Raw genomic sequence first — 18,062 nt, 5'->3', positions numbered from 1 at the left:
AATTGTTTTAAAACCTCTGCATTTTAACACATTAAACTTTAGATGTGCATGATCTCTTTGTACCATCAACATGTACTGTGTGGTAAACAGGAGACCCTGACTTTGAATCTCAGTAGTGCCTCCATGAATTGCCCCTCCAGTAAAGCTCATACGGCAATATAGTATCATTGACCAGAACATGAGTGCTACTGAAAACTGTGACTTATTTTTTAGTGGGATGTGTATAAAGTGTCACCAGTGGGATCGAAATAATATAACTGTATTACGGTAATCCACATTTGCATTGCATTTTTACATTTAGGCATGCAGTTGAGGACATGTTTCTGTTTTTTTAAGACTATTCAATGCAATCTTTCTGCACTCAAATAATGATGGAAATTTGCATCTGACAATGGATTAATCCTATTTGTGTAAATTTCTAATCTTTTCCTGGAACTTTCATAAATTAGGTAGAGTAGATCTAACCCTCTGTTTACCATTCTACAATCAGTTGGAAAAAATAATTACAACATTTGTTTGGATGATTGAAGGCACCAGATCTATAAAGTATAATTTTGGGGGGATTTATTAGATTCCACACATTTATCTTGTGTTTAATAGGAAAATATAACAAATGTAATTGTTATCTTTGCAACGTGAATTGAAAGAAGGAGAACAAAATGTTAGTTCCTGACCTTAGCTATCTTAGGCAGCACAAATGCTTCACAAATCTTCCTAATATTGTGGTTAGGTGTGTCATGAACCCCCACTTTTGCAGCTTGAGTGGGGGGGGGTGCCAATGGGCAATGGGTCTGACATTAAACCTTTAAAATTGTGTGTATGTTTACTTTGGGTTTGTTTGGAGATGCGGGGGGAAATATGCTGGAGCTGTGGGAGGGGGAACAAATGCAACAAGAGAGCATGAAAGGAAAGAATGAAGAAAAGGAGGAATGGATGAAGTGATAGATGAATTGATGGGTTGATGGAGAGAAGGATGGATGATTTGGTGAACATAAAGGGGGGTGGAAGGATGAAGGGGTGGGTGTGTAGATGAGCGGTAGCCTGATGTGTGAAATGATGCAGAAAAGGATGGAATGATGTAAAGAATGATGAATTGAAGTAAGGATGAAGGATAGATGGAGAGGAGCAAGGAGGATGATTGGATGAGAGAAATATGGATGATGTACTGATGGAGCCAATTAAGTATGGATGAACGGAAGTAAGGATGGAGGGACAGAGGTAAGGATGGAGGGACAGAGGTAAGGATGGATGGACAGAAGAAATGATAGAAAGGAAAGAAGGAAGGACAGAGAGGAGGATGGATAGATGGATGAATGAATGAGAAAATTCACTGAGAATGCAGATGTAAAATGACCAATTTGGCTTCAGTGTTTTCAATATTTCAAGTTTGCATACTCAACACATCATGTCACATAGAGGTCTGGGCAGATACATGATCTCTCCAACATGGTGAGCCAGAAACACCGAACAGCGGAGAAAATAAGGATCCTCTCATGGAACGTAAATGGTGTGGATAGTCAAATTAAAAGAGGTGTGGAGGTGCAGTATATCTTTAGGTGCAGGTACTAGATGTAGTGATGCTACAGAGATCCACGTGTTGGGAACTGAATGCAAATGCTTGAACATGAGCCAATATATTTCACTGGCACATATGTTGTTCACAAAGAACTCAAGAGGGGTGGCTATATTACCTAAGCAAAACCTTCCATCTTGTATTAACTAGAGCTGGACGGACCCCCTAGGGTGGTATGCGGGTGTGCAGGGTACTTGGGGTAAACAGACCATAATGGTACTAAATATCTATGTGCCACCCAAACTACAAAAGATGGTCCTTGATGCAGTAGGTTCCACACTGTTAGAAGCATATACCATGCTACACAAAGTGGGAGGAGACTTCAGCGATGTGATATTCCACGACGTAGAGAGCACAATGTCTCTTACACAGAAGAAGTTGTGCCACACATGTGGCACAATTTGCTCACACAGTTGGCCTGTCTGGCGTCTGCAAACTCAAGCACTCATCAAACAAGCAATTCTCATTGTTATCAGGGGCCCACAAAACACTTTAAAGACTCGACTATATATTTATTCTAACAGAAGAGAGCCAGAATATCTAGTGAGAGGGATATCCGACCACTGAGCCTCCTAAGATCACAATAGGAGAGAAAGGTAGACGCACACGAACCACACGGTGGACTAGATTAATGGGAACGAAATGACATGAAGGTTACAGCTGAGATATAACTGGACTTCACCCAATATAGAATTGCCAATAGTGCTCTGGGAGGCATAAAAACCGTCCTTAGAAATAGGGCACAATAGAAGAAACACATGGCAAAGCAGGTTGTTTCTTGGGAGGAAGAGATTTTGAAGCTTAAAATACAATTTGCAAATGCTGGGTTGCAGAAATACTTTAGACAACTGGAGGTCCTAAAGGAAGAGTACTTTAATGCAAAGACAGCTTTTTTTAAATAGCACTTTTATAATCTTAGTAATTTATTAGATACAAGTTAGAGATGGTAGGGGGTTAGTTGACTTCCTTCACCACCTTTCCAAAACTCTGTCCTGGCTTTCTAGGAGTCAGAGAACTTCGTGAAATTATTTACTTTCTATTGATTTAGCTGATGTGGCTTTGTGTTGGGTTGGGTGTCATTTGGTATATGGCAGTGGGTACTGAAGGGTGCAGTTGCAGGTAGATTGAAGTAAAGGACAGCCTGGGGAAGGATGCCAGAGCTGAAGCTTCTCTGTCTGAACAAAAAGATAGCCACTTTTCAGGTAGATGAGGCTCTGTTAGAAATAAGCTCTTCAAGAATGAAGAAGTTGATCAGTGCATGATCAAACAAGGTCAGGGTGAGGTATCCAAAATTATGAGACTCGGGAGCAGAGAGATGAGATTACAGCTGTGACAAGCATCATGGGTGGGAATGTTAACTATTTGTGAGAGTCAAAGGCAGTCCGTGTCTTCAGACTTTCCTTGTGCCAGAGAATTGGATAGGTTGTCTGTGAATATGTTCAGGTTAGCTAGGAGGAGACACCTCTTTGATATGGTCAAATGCTCCAGCAAGCTTTTACAGAGGGTGGAAGACTACCACAGAGGAAGAGGAGGCCGCAAGACCTGTGAAGACGGTTTTACAAAGATTCATTATAGGGGTTGGACAGCTTCTCGGTTTGTAACGAGCTGTGGGATGCAACAGTTGTCATTCCATGTGGGAATGGGTGTGGTGGGCACCAGGAGGGAGCAACCGGGAAGTAGGGTTTGACCGTCTGATTGTTTGGCTGATAGAGTTATAGGATGATGGTTGTGCCTGTTATTCATTTGGAGGTGTTGGAAGGTGGAGTTATTCCCCTTTCACTAATTTGAAAGGTCAGGCGATATGAATAAGGTAACAAGGAAGATGCTCACGAGTAACAGTAAGTTCTTCAGAAAAAGGCACTCAATTCAAAGACCAGACCAGTCAGGATTCAAAATACCTTAGAACAAAAACAAGGTATGATCTTTGTGTGGGAACAAAACTTTGGACTACCATGACCTTTTGTGTATAATAGATAAAACCTCAATTACAGGTAAAATGAAATAAATAAAAATGTAAATACAATTAATATAAAACAGTTGTTTAAACAATGTATTATAATGGAAACATTGAGGAAATTGTATGGCAACATGGATGAAGTCTAAGTAGTGGTAATGGTGCTAAACTAGAAATGGACACATGAGCATGGTTGAACTTAATCTATCAAACATTAGAATGTATTTCTCTGTACTTCTATACATACGAAAGGAAATGTTTGCTATCATAGGGCCAGGCAAAAGTAAAAACATAATTGTAATTATTTGTATTAAAAAGAATTACATAGGCATCCCTGATAAAGCTTAGACAGACCACGGGAGAAATATACAAAATTTAAGAAGTTAGTTCTATACAGAGTCATGAATCAAGATAATGACATTCTAGTATGTGACCCCAGAAAAATGAAATTAAATATATTGTGATGACTGAATGTTGCTGGAGCGTTTGGGAGCAAGTGAGACCCTATTCATAGCTGGTGGAATTGGGCCAGTAGTAGGTATCTTTTGGAAGGAAGTGATGGCTGCAATAAAAGAGGTAGTGGGCATCCCTATCCCAGTGGTTCCGGGAACAGCAGTGTTGGGCATCAAGTCCTGGTGATTGGATGTGTGGGAAACAGAGACTAGTCACTTATCTTTCAGCTGTTGAAGGCAGCAAAAATGTTTGTAGCACATATGTAGAAACAGAAACCTCCTCCAACATCTTTTCTAGTGATTCTGTGGTACAATAGTGAATAGTATCCAATGGTGGTGAAGCATGTATCCAAACACCTAATTAAGGATAGGGGCGACTCCCTGGTGATTTGGCAGCCCATCCTAGAATCAATGGACAAAGCATATACTTAAGCAACGTCCTCCAAGATGAGGAAGTGTGCTTGTTCAACTGACTGTGAATATACCCTCTATTAACAACTGCAAAACTTGCAAAAGACCTGAAATTTGTGATATAAATCGAATTGTTCATTGTTGGAGAATGTATAAGCCAGATGAGAAAATCTACCAGCAAACTGGGTATTCAACATAGATGGAAAATGTTGCTCTTCATAGAGGGAATGTTCACTGGTTATTTTCATTGTCACACCCACCATGGGCTACTTTATTTAATTGTATCGCAATGTAAACACCAATCAAATGTATTGTTTTTAAAAGCAACAAGAATTTGGTTTCCTGATGGTGAAGATGAGCCACAATTCAAACTTTGGTTGAACATTCAAACATTGATCTTGTTTCAGTGACCGAGCAAAGCACAGTGGGCACTACAAACATTAGCACGGTGCAAGCAGTGACGCGTACAACAACAAAATCCGCCTTCATTTTCAAGCTGACCACAGCCCCCGCCCGAGCAACAAAGCGCTCCACCACACCACCTGCATTCTGGTGTCTCACTACTACCGCAGAGTCAGCGCAGAGGAGACCAACGGCTCGGCCAGCAAAAAAACTGTGTACCACCGCAGTGTCATTGGCGAAACCTGAGAAGACCACCAGGAAGCCAGCACCGCCATTTCATGGTATCCAGATCGTCAATGCAACACTTTTAAGAGGTAGGTGTTTGATTTATGATTGCAAAATTTTAGATTAATGTTGGTTGCTAATTAAAAAAACAGCCAGTAGTTTATTGTGTGTGCACATGGGTCGGTTCAGAAATGTATTTACTAATCACAAAATTACTGGTTGCAAATTACTTCCAGTATATTGGAAGAAGTAAATAGTACATCTTGCTCTTTGTTATGTGTAGGGGAAATCGTGACGTAAATGAGGTATCCATTCAAAATGCTGGACTTTAGAGAGTGCAGAAGAGGTGTTGAGATTCTGACTACAAAGCAAACAGTATGATACAACCTTGAGAGACTGGAAAAGATCAAACAACCAGTGAGAATCTTTTAAGTGCTGTGGTGTTATTTTGGCATTTCTTTGGATTTTGAGTTCGGTTTTTTAACTACAAGACTAGAAGCATTGCAGATAACACTGTCAATTCAGGTTACATTTCCACATTTCTGAATTTGAAGTAAAAAGCACAAGAGAAAATGCTCTTGCTGTATCACCGAGCAAGAATCGAAGGTGCAAGCAGTCACCTTGCCTGATGAAACAAATTTCAGCAGAAATCCAATATGGCCGCGTTTCTTCACGGGGGAGACTCCATCTCCCGCCCTTCATCGTCACGCTGGAAGTGCCTGGACTGCCCAGTGAGAGGAAGGGGCATGTGTACTGCCTTTTAGCCTTCATTAAGCGCTGCAGGAACCCACAGCGCAGGGCGCACCCGCAGTGGAGTAGCAAGGTCAGGTGGTAGCCGGTGCGGAAAATTTCTTGTCACCAACGGCCTGACAAAATGGCAAAAATATGTGTTTAAAACACATATTTTTGCCATTTTGTCAACCCCCTCATTGATGACACCCGGGACGGCCCGCCCCCTCCGTAACCCCCTTCCTACGCCACTGCGCACGCGGCAGTGCATGCGGGTCCGTATTTGCCTGTCATCAGTTGGTAGAGGCTGGGCCGGGCCTCCCTTTTCTCAGTTGATCCTTTGAAGGTACGGTACATTTTGCTTTCTCCTACTCGATCTGAGGTGGTATAACGGTATTTATGACCGTGGCTATTGGTTCCGGAACAAGCAGCAGCATCGCTTTGACAAACACACGGTGCATATACAAGGGCTTATCGCCACAGGAACGTCACTTTTTGTGACGTCCCTGTAGCAATAAACCCATCGCCTCATTTACAAGGCAGTGTTAAACCACTTAGCATGACTTGACGCCGCTATGTAATTAAGGCCCCCTTTTGCACTACACTTAGCGGGAAAGGGACGGCAATCGGTGTTGCAGTGGGTGTTCCACCACAACACCCATTGATTTTGACGTTGCCCCCTATTTACAAGGGTGGCATAAATATGGGGCTGCGCCGAAATTAAGAACAAAAATAAGCTGGTCTTAACATGACGAAACAATGAGAAGTTATCAATGTATCCTTGTTTTTGCTGTTTCTAGGTGTACTGCATTGTGGAGCACACATAGAAACAGCAAATCGCCATGAATGATTGTTTATGTGCAGGAAGTATGCCTTCCTGCACATAAACAATCATTAACAAAATTAGGATTTGCAACATGTGTGTGTGCTGCATAATGCAGCACACATAGGAGTTACAAACTGCTTCCTGCAAATAAACAATCATTCACTCAATGCAGGCACCCTTGCACTATGGTGCAAGGGTGCATGCGTTGACACTAGGCAGCTGAATTTAGCACCAGCGCTAGGGAAAATGCAGGGGTGTGCCATATCACTGTAAATACTGCGCATTCCTGCATTTTCAGAATCGTGGAGTGTGTTGTTAGCCATTTTAGCTTAACTCCGTGCTCCGCCATTCTATTGTATATATGCCCCAATGATGGGGAAACATAGGGCTACTGCCGCTAAAGGCACACTGCGGTCTACACTAGATGGTTTTCTACAGTGTGCGGTGGCCTAATTGGTAATGAGATACAGCTTGTTGAGCGACGTCTGCCTTTGTCATCCTGGGCCACCTCTTACGACCGGGACCAACAGGGCTGCCTTGAATGTTACTTCTCCAAATCAACCTGCATGTTCGGCTGTGGCAGGGGCCATCTCAGTTCGTCTCCTCTAGTTTCCCTCTGGTTACTGGGGTCACGGAGGTTGTGGCCGAAGCCAGGGAACCCCACATTGGGCCATCACCTGTTAGTAGTCTACGTGAAAAAGTAAAAGGGACTTCAACAAATGTCAGAGCAAAGAGAAAGAGAGTGGAGATGGGAACTAAATCTAAAAGACAGTGCCCAGGTTCTTCATTGGTCCCACCCAGCTCAGTCCCTGTGTCCAATTCCAGCCCGGACAGTCATTAATCAAGTATCCCTGATCAAATCATCCCTGACAGTCTGGATAAAATCTGTGAGAGGGTTGTTGAGAGGGTGGCTTCAGCCCTCACCTTTGCGTTGAGCCCGATATGGGGCTGATTAGAAAAAGTGGAAGCAGCCCCAAGGGACCTGAAGACTTATTTGTCAGCACAGCCTTCTGACCGGGACCTGCCACTGGGCCCGACTAGGGTGTCCCAGTCATCACTCTGTCTCAGCAGACCCTGGGCCAAAGAGCCCTAGTGTCTATCCCCTCTGTCAGTCCTAATGGATCTGGGCACCTGCCGATTGACAGAGACGAGGTCCGAGGCATTGTCACTATGCTCCTGCAACCTTAGATCGGTGACAGGGTGGCTAGGACACCCCGGGAGCCCCAACTTGTTCTAAGATTTCTCCACTTCAACTGAGTCCTTAGGAAGCCCCATATGTGGTCATATTGAAGAATGTGCCCCCACTGAGAGGCGATTTAAAGGAGGAACAGAATCAATTAGTCAAGAAAGTGGTTCATTGGACTTATGGCAGACTGGACAGTCAGGAGCTGTCGCATGACCAGATCAACCTTGTACGGAGGGTTGCTTGGGTGGGCAGCTCACCGAAGTCTGAAGAGAATGATTGCGTAGTAATTAACTTTAAGAATGGTAGAGTGGCAAAAGAGATCTAGATGAAGATCAACTTTGCAATGCCAAGCCCTGCAGCCATGAAGGCCTGCTCACTCGGGTTCTTTTATAAGCCACAGAATGGCCAGACTGCTCCATCATTGTCGGCCCAGTCCATCGCTACTGCCATTAGATTTGAACCTATTTGATATCTGGATGAGATGGATTGAGTATCCCCTGCCCGAGCAGTTCAGCAAAAATAAATCAGCTGGCAGGGAGTGGACCAATCAAGGGGAAGCAGCGAGGATCCACCTTGACGAAGTAAGAGTGTGGATGGATGTATGATGGGACACAGAAGGATGAAACTTTCGTTTTTCCTTTATAGTTTATGCAATTTTTAAGATCTTACTGCACTTTTCCAGAATTTTGACTCGAAAGTATTTTGACAACTTGGTCCCCAGAATTTGACTACAGGGATCCCTCTACTTCCCCCTTCCCATGGGTAATGCCCACACCTCAAATAGGGTAAGTTTGTGAGCTGGTCTCACAACTACTTGGATCTTGGTGCACTACGTTTGCAGTGACACGTGTGCCCACCACATGCACTTTCAATTTAGTTTTGTGCAAGTCTTTCAGACTGATTTCTTTTTATAGTATGACTTGTATGCAACCTTATTTACAATGTCATATGCCATTTTTCTTTACAGGTGTCCTGAAACTTAGATAAAAGAGTTGGATTAGTGCCAACCTACAAATAGTGGATTTCTCTCTGTCTCCTTGAGATGAGATAGGAGCCCTTTTTCTCTTCACGCACTGATGAATGCCATGGACCCTCCGGGCTGTATAGGCAGAAACATGTTGGCAACACAGATGGAGATGGGGTACTACATCCCTCCCCCCTCCCCCCGAGTCTCCACTACCTATTTTTGATATCGAGCAAAAGCTGCATCACTAAAATATTTCACGTACTATTGTGCATCGGTTTTTAAAATCACTCACTCACTCACTTTTCCAGTATGGGCCCCCACTTAGTTTTAGAAGTGCCTCCCTGTCTCCAGGTGCAGGCCCGCCCTTTATCAAATGTGGTTTTTAAAGGGCGAGGACAGCTGATGATGAAGCATGACACCTGGTGGTGTGTGAGGCCAGTCCATACAATTTTTGTAATGTACAACACCACCTAAATCATTGGCATAATGTGCCTCTATATGTGTTAGAAATCAGTTCCGTGAATAGGGTAGCTTTTTCTTGTGCGATACATGTAGATTGGAGGCCAGCTTACCCTGTTTACCCCGTTGCCTCTTGTTCCCCCACCCTTTTTCAATAAAAGGGTTTTGTGCTTTGAAGTGGACCAATCAAGCCTGACTTTGTGGCGTAATTGCCTTTAGTGTCTGATGCTGGATTAACTTGGAAGGAGAGGAATAGACCAAGGACTCTCTGGGGAGACGTCAACCCACCTCCAACCACGGCAAACAGTAGTGGCCGAATTGGGGGCCTCATTACCCAGGGGGGCACATTTCTTGCTCTGGCCTCAAGGAATGTTGTAGGCCTGGTCAGTAAATTGGGCAGGACTGATTGGCAGAATTTTGTTAACCCTTATGTGGTCATATGTCTGCAAGAGACATGGCTCACTGAACCCATGCATATGGATGGTTATGCTACACATTTCACATCTGCCCTTCCAGGCTCGGTAGGCAGGGCAAAAGGTGGACTTATAACTTTTACTTCCCTTACTCTCCCTGCTCATCAACTCATACTTGTGCAGTGCCCATCAGCGCATCTGCTTCTAATTAATGTGTACAACAATGTTTTTGACATGTCTAAGGTAGATCAGCCTAGTTTTCAGCTTGAAGATGTCGATGAATGTATTAGCAATATATAGGGGCATTATGTGGTTTTGCTCATGTAGGACTTTAATTTGAGACCTGGTCAGTTTTCCATGTCATCAGTCTGTGGGTTGGAGACAATGCGGGTCCCCAATTACTCATTTTGCCCATCCACCATTTGGGGACGAATTTAATTAGGCCATTATAAAGTACAATTTGATGGGGTTTTTTTTAACTCTTTGACGTTGGAGCCTATTGTGCTACCCACTTACAGAGGAAGGGGCATGCCAAGCCATATTGACTTTATTCTCTTCTCTCTTTCTTTAAGGAATTTGGTAATTGAGTATAGCTTGAGGGATTCGCCGCTCAGTGACTACAGGCTCCTGGTCTTCTCCCTGCATGCTTCTTTTCTGGACATTGCCCCTATTGTGTGTAATCCACTCCCTCTCCAATACATAAAGAATAAGGGGGTACTCCAGAGGTGGTCTAAGGTGGATGTAGCCATATTTACAACTAATCTGGTAGCTCCTTTACTGCTGAGTTTTTTAGCTGTTTGGCTGACGTATTGTGTACAGCAGCACACAATCGGATGCTGGCGGTCTTGAAAGAGACCCCGAGAGACCAGGAGAAGGTGTGGGTGCATAGGGCCTGTTAATAACATGCCATGTGAGTGTGGAAAGCTACCTTAAGGAGCAAGCCTTTTATTCCCTGCTTCAGGCCAGTGAGATTCATGATGGTAAGACACATAGCCGGACTCGGAACTGAGACCGGCCCTGGCAAACAAATCGGTCGGCCTTGAGGGGGGGGGGTTGCAAGTTCGAAGCACTACTCCCTGACGCTTTTGTTACAGGGGACGATATACCAACCCCTGGTAACAAAACCGGCCCTCCAGGGGTCCAAAACTACACCCCACCCTGTCAGCCCACCGGGGAAATAGTAAGGCATTTTGGGTGACGGTCAACTGCAATTATTTTAGCAACACCAATGATTCGGTGATCGATGTTGTTATCCCCCCAGACATCTGGGTCACCCATTTTGCAAAACTTTATGCTGACCCTGATGTTAGGACTACAGTCTTTCATGGGGCAGTGGTGGATAGTTTGCCTTGGTCTACGTCAGAGCATTTCCCTTGGGTAGCATGTCCGGCTGGCCCAAAGATTGAACTTAATGAGGATTTGCTAGCACTGGATAGTTGCCCTGCTGGGAAAGCTCCAGGCCCTGATGGGATCCTCGTTGACCTGTTCAAGGTCAACATCAAGCTGTGTACTTCACTTCTGATGAATGTCCTCAATGCTTTCTTAGCCACAGGCCCGCCTGAATTGTGGGCCCATGCCATATTAGTCCCCATATTTAAAAAGGGCTCAAGGGGCTGGACTGTTATCGGCCAATATTGTTGATAAACTCCACTGCAAAAAAGTAATGGAGAGAATTCTGTTGGAACGACTGCAGTCATGGGCCGGGGAACCTAATGTCCTGTCGGAGTTGCAGTTTGGTTATAGGCTTGGTTTAGGGACGGTGGAGCAGGCCCTCAATCTGTACCTTTTAATTGGCAAGTACACTATGGCCAAGAAAGACAGGATATATTTGGCATTCATGGATCTAGGCTGTGCGTCATGTTGTGGAGCATTCTGTCAGACATGAGAGTGGAGCAATTTTGTTAACTTTTTTAGGCAACTGCATAATGATCTCATGGCTAGTGTGAGATATGGCATGGGGGAGACCACGGGTCCATTCTGTTTACCAGGGGCGTGCTAACAGGGGTGTGTGATGCCTCCATTTTTGTTCTTTCCATATATTAACGGCCTGGAGAAGCATCTGGTGGATCTTGGGGCAGAATGTTCACGGGTAGGTTGCTGTAGTGTTCCAAGCTTAATTTAAGCAGATGATCCGTGTAGGAAGCTGGGTTTCTGTTGCAGTAACCCCCTCCACACACTTTTTGCCAGATTTCTGGTGCACTTTAACTTGATGTGTCCTGGGTCCCTGCCAATCAGATTCCCAGGGCCTGTGTTCTTTCCCAAAACTGTAGCTTTGTACCCCCTGGTGGCAACTCTCTGGCCACATGGAAGTCCCTTGTAAAAGGTACCCTGGGTACTAAGAGCACTGTGACAAAAGAAGGCCTCTAAGGGCTGCAGCACATATTGTGCCACCCTTAGAGGCCCTGTACCTTACACACACACACACACACACACACACACACACACACACACACAGTTTTGGTGCAGAGAAAAGTGAACATGGACACATACATACATACCGGTGTGCCATGCCTGCAACCCACTGCCTATGGTATAGGTAAGACACTCCTCTAACTGGGTGCACTATACCACTGGTGAGGGTACAGTTGCCTGAGCACTGTACTCATATAGTGTAAGTCCATTCTTAAACATTTTAAGTGCAGTAAAGCCATAAAGAGTATATCGTCTGGGAGTTTGCCATTAAGAACTCCACAGCACCATAATGGCTTTTCTGAATTCTGGGAAGTTTGGTATTAAACTTCTCAGCATAATAAAGCCACACTGATGCCAGTGTGGGAGTTATTATACCATGCACTCAGAGGGCATCTTAGAGCTGCTCCCTGATGGGGTCCTTGACTGGTTAACACCAGCCTACCACCACTTGACCTGTTTCTGGACCCGTGGGGTGGGAGCCTTCGCTCCCTGAACACAGAAACAAAGCATTTCCTGGGCGGAAGTGGTCACACCTCCCCCAGGCCATGAAGAGTCATCTGTGGCAGGGGAGCTTCAAAGGCCTTGCCACCTTTGTAAGTGACCCATAGGCTCTCTTGCTATCAGGAGCAGTCCCCTTCCTGTCTCCCCTTCTTTTCGGCAGAAAGACAGGCAGGAAAAATTAGTACAGCCCAGACGGTGTGCCCACCTCTGCCAACCCCTCCCCTGATGTCGCCTGCAGCCTCTGCACGGAGACCCCCCCCCAACCTCAAGTGGCCTGGTAAGGTGAAATCGGACCTCAAAGACATCCTTGCATCCCAGTGCCCTGGAGAAGAGAACCAGAGGTGCACCTATGTCCTTGAGCCCTCCAACTTACCTGCCCAGCTGTTGGTTCCTCCCGGAAGTCTTCCTGGAACGAGCCTGCAGCCAAAATCCAAAGCCAGCAACTCCCATTGAAAACAACAGGGCACCCGACACCAAATCAACATTCTGCACCCAGCCGCTCCTGTGCCACTGTGAGTGCACCTTGTGTGCCACCTCGGATCCCCCTTTGCCCTGAGCCAAACCCCAGGAGATTTGTTCCTACAACCTTCTGGCCTGCTCATGAGCAGCCACCAACCATAGGCCTCGTATCCCCCATTGGATAACATTGGGCCTCAGCAATCTGCACCTAGTGCCGCTGACGGTGCTTTGAGAGTGCATCCTTGACCCTGGGGGAACCCTTGTTCTAACCCCCAGAAAACCAATTCACAAACCTAAGTTCATTCAGTTAAACCGATAACCTGATTTTCTCCCATAGGACAGCAGTGACTGATTTCTTGTGAAAATGTTTGCGTGCTCGTGACCAAAAAAACACAAATGTCAGTGAAAAAAAGCCGTTAAATGAGTTTACACCATTACGGATTATTAAATATGTATTGGCGCACAGTATTTCCAACACTCAAAATATGATCGCTTTGATGATTATTCAATGTGATAATGCCACGAACTTGCTTAATGAACACGATGTTTCGCCGTACATGTGGTGCTATTAACAATTTATCAAAATTGGCCACTTTTCTCACTGGGTGCAAACCGTCAGTTGGTCAATTAATTCAGCAAATGTACAACAAGGGTGATGGGATGCACACCATTATATTCCAAATTAATCCATCTTAATCCTAGAAAATCCTCCAAGGGTGTGTGCTCACTGGGTTAGTGCCTTGCCCCAATGACACGCTGATAATAAACCACGCTGATAATAAACATTTCGCCCCAGACCCAGTCGCACAGCCAAATAGTAGATTTGCAATAATGCTCCAAACTGTTTCATCCACTTTTCTCCATTTACTTAGTGCTTAATTCCAATTGGTATGCTTTTTCATCTTTAGTCAACAAGTAACAGTCATGCACTTTCAAAAGCTTCCAATGCTCAAGAGATCTAGGCATATCACACTAGAGAAAGTAACTTAAAAAGCAATCTAAAAGTAACATACACAGTAATCTGAAAAAGTAACTGAAAAGTAATTCTAACTGTTTTATGAACAAATGGCCTACCTGTAATCAATCCAGTTGCATTCAACTGCATTCAAACTGTATTTAACTGCATTATTCTTGCAAAGTATTATTATACTTACCTGTACCAGGCCTGCCTTGGTTCTAGAAAATAAAACACAATTAAATAATATTTCTATACAAACAAATTGTTCTGAGTTCAGTCTTTGAGTGTGTGACATAATTTCTTGCCTGCGTGTGTACAATAAATGCTTAACACTACCCACTGATAAAGCCTTACTGCTTGACCACACTACACACAAATAAGAGTAAGGTATTATCTACTTTTACCTCTGCCTACCTTTGGGGATCCACTGGACTCTGTGCACACTATACCTTACTTTGGTATCGTATATACAGAGCCAGCCTCCTACAAAAAAGTCCTAATAGCCAGGACAGCTAATTGGTGTGCAGCGTTTACTGGATGGTTTTTGTATATTTATGACGAGTCTCGATCTAAGTTCGATTCACTGAAAAATACATGTCATGGTTTATGGAGCGAGAAGGAAAGAGAACCCTGATTTTATAGTGAATAGGGACAAAGTATGTGCCGTCCCTACTTAGGGGTCCTTTTTGATAAACATCTGTCATGGAGACCGTTGAAGATTAGTAGAGCAGCGATCTACTCTAAAACGGTGGAGGCTGTCTTTAACTTTGGCAGTAGACTGGGACAGAAGCCGGCCAAGGAATTCATAGCTGTTTACAAGGCCAAGCGCTGTAGTGGCATCTTAGGGGTGTGGGGTAATGGGGCCCAAGAGGAATTGGAAACCGTAGAGACTGGCTTCCTTAAAATGTTATTGTCTATCACCATTAGCACTGGCTCCTTTACTTGCCACCTGGAGATGGGGTTGCGCTATATTGAAGATGTTATAAAAATGCAACTGTTGCTATTGTGGCTTCGAATCTGCACAAGGGAGCAGACAGTTTTTAATGGGTTGTCCTTCGTGTTTGCAACTGGATCACTGCCTGTATATTCCTTGGTTAAAGTACATCTATCACACTTCCCAGAGTTTGGAGCTTGACAAATTTTCCAGGTCCCCGGGAAGTCTCAAAGCAAGTTTTGCACTACACTGAAGAGCGCATTTTTAGCGTGCTGTGACGACCATAGAGCGCAGAGTGAGGCTAGTAAGGAAAGTGTACAACCATACATTGAGATTACGACTAATCCTGGCTTGGCTTCATACCTAATGTGGGTGGGGAACCAGCATCATAGGTTTTTATAGGTCAGGCTCAGGTTTGGTACGGTCCATTTTCTTGTGGCCTTCCCCACTATTTTAAGAACATATGTGCTTGTCTCTGTGATAGCCATTCTGAGCAAAGTACTCTGCATTTTATGTTTTTTTGCAAATGTTAGGTCTCCTTGACAAGGTTCTATCTTTTACCATTTTTAAAACTAGCGAACATTCGGTTTACTAGAGCAGCTTTTATTTATTTCCAGTCGCTGCTGAATCCGCGGATCACTTATCTCACCACAGTTTATATACAAAGGGGTATTAGGCAGTGGACTGCTATTGTCGTTTAATAAAGATGACCTTTGCATACTTTTATGGATAGCTGGTCAGGGTCTGGCGCGCATGTCATTTTATGATGTTACGCAATGTTTTAATATGTTGTATGTTTTTTTTAGTTGTTGTTATGATCACGCTTTTAATATTTGTGTTTTGTGCGGCTTGCCCCAAATCAAGTGGAGAACAACTATCATTATTTACACTGTGCACTTTATAGCTAGCAGAGACTAGTTTAAGGCCCCCGAAATTTGCAACTAACTTAGACCTTTCAGATAGCATGCCGGTCCCTTTTTCTGCCAATTGTTAGGACTTTCTCTGAGGTCTCTGTTTTTTTGGTTTTGTGCCTTAGCAGGAAGGCTCCTTATTGCTTACAGATCTCTTATGCTTGAAGTTAATTTTATTCAATTAAATGACCATGATTTATTTATTTTTAACTGTTTATTATCCATTTTAAGTATTCTTATATTTCAATTGTGCACTTTTTATGGTTCAATGTACCGAAATGAAGTTATTTTTGATTAATAATATGCATCTAACATTGAGTTTAATAAATCAATATTTATTAATTTTAATTAGATATACATCCAGTCAAATTCAAAAGGAAAGGACACAAATTTAATTACACTTAACTTAAAAAAACATAAAACTTCACTATACTAGCAGAGAAGATTTGGAAAAACAAAGAGAAAAACATATAAAATATAAGACTGACGCTTTGGATAACCCAGGTGAGCCTTTATAAGCATCATTTCCCTAAGCTATTCCCATACAGTTCCACAGTGCATAAAACAATGCCATATATCACCTATATCATGACGGAAATTCTGGATTCTGTTATGTACATCTGGTGAGCAATATGATTTTACACTTGTTTTACTACTGACAGCAACAACTATGTCCATGCTACGGAATACTCCAAGAGAAGGATAAAAAAAATCATTGTACTTTACAAAGTTATTATTGGTGTTAATGGGTCACGTTATGGTTAGTTTTTGCCTGGGTGTAGGAAGATGGAGTACTAAGTGGTGATGCTGGTTAGGCTTCACCATGCAATATTATCACAATACCCCAAAGATGGTCTTTAGATTCACAATATTAAATCCTTAGCTCAGTCCTGGTAGAGTGACAAAGCGCAGTCAGGCTTTACTAGAGGAACATGTGTTAAGCAGTACCAACATGGATATTGACATGACTCAAAAGAATCCAACACCAATTTTAGAAATAAAGAAGATGTTTATATAAATTTAGACACCAAAACGAAGTTAATCGGATAAGTATATCCAAAGGTATGGGTTTTCAAAGCAAAATTCAATCAGTGCAAAACAGTACTGGAAATCTTTAATATTGAGGTCAATGGAAAAAGGCACTAGTGACAATTGGTCACTTGCAGGTCGAGTTGTGTGGAACCCAAGGAGAGTAAAGTGATGCGAGTTTCAGGATCAAGCCACAACAGTCAGTTTGATTTTACCTGGCACAAGAAGCTTAGTTGCAGAGTTGTTCTGGCTGTCCTTGGTGCTGAAGCGGGAGCTGCCGGGGAGCTGCTTTTACCGCTTACACAGTGCTAGTGGGGAACAGGGTGCAAAAAGTTGACAATGAAGCCACTGCTGACATCATATGTAGGTTTTGCGGAGTTCCCTCGAGGTGCAGCGTTGAGTTAAGGTGATAGTTGGTGGATTGGCGATCAACATGTCTTGGCACCAGTAAGGTCAGAAGAAAGTTATTTCAACACCTAGAGGTGCTTGGGAACATGATAGCTGCCTGAAATTTGTCGGAGGTCAGTACTACATTTCCCACAATGCACTGGACCATCTACTTTTGGGTGATCCCTCGAAGCTTTTGATGGCCAGTGATTCTTTGGTTCTGGGATGTTGTTTTTACCTGCGGTGTGCAGGGGACTAGTGCAACTAGTCCTGGGAAATCTGGAGTTGCCTTTGACTCTCAAAGGGGTCCCTCTGGCCTTTGTTGCAAGTCAGATCAGAAGCTGAACTGAGGTTCTGGTGTCAGGGGTGGCCCTTAAATCCTAGATTTTGGGGCGTTATTGGTGTGGGTTCAAGTGGCCAATGGGCTACTCTCCCCAGTGGTTAAACAGCCCCCGAGGTGGCCACATGAGGTGGGTCACCTTTTAAAACCAGAACCCTTCATTCTACCACTTTTAAAAGTGGCAGATTCCTTCCTCAGCTGTACAGACCAGGCTGCCCACCCTAGAGGTGTGGCTAGCCTTCTGAGGGTGTACAACTTCAGAGTACCTAATTCTCCACCTGCCTGGTGCAAATGTGCCTGGGGCAGGGGGAAAGCGGTTTCATCCTTTGGGAGGCAGCCTGGCTGCATATTACAGATGGTGATGGCTTTGAAGCTCACCGCCTTGATGTTCTACTTCACTAGCCGTTGTCAGGGAAAGTAGTGTGACCTCCTTACCATCCAGGCCATTGTTTCCGACTCCTGGGATAGGTCACACCTCTTGGCAGGAGGTCAGATTCCTGTCTTGGCTGCAGCAGCTGCAGGATGGTAGCCAGG

General features: G+C 43.9%; 1 protein-coding gene across 5 annotated transcripts in view; it reads left to right on the top strand.

Annotated features, from left to right (window-relative positions):
- Positions 1–18,062, top strand: part of PRG4 (proteoglycan 4) — a 331,309-nt gene that overhangs the window by 267,444 nt on the left and 45,803 nt on the right. For all 5 annotated transcript variants that reach the window (XM_085601683.1, XM_085601686.1, XM_085601685.1 and 2 more), the window contains one exon: positions 4,798–5,106. In XM_085601683.1, the coding sequence (XP_085457809.1) occupies positions 4,798–5,106 (309 nt within the window). The remainder of the gene's footprint in view (positions 1–4,797; positions 5,107–18,062) is intronic.

The sequence above is a fragment of the Triturus cristatus genome, chromosome 4_2 (assembly GCF_964204655.1).
Source record: "Triturus cristatus chromosome 4_2, aTriCri1.1, whole genome shotgun sequence".
In the NCBI taxonomy this organism is placed as follows: domain Eukaryota; kingdom Metazoa; phylum Chordata; class Amphibia; order Caudata; family Salamandridae; genus Triturus; species Triturus cristatus.
The sequence above is the reverse complement of the archived record's forward strand: the minus strand, read 5'-3'. Positions and strand labels throughout refer to the sequence as shown.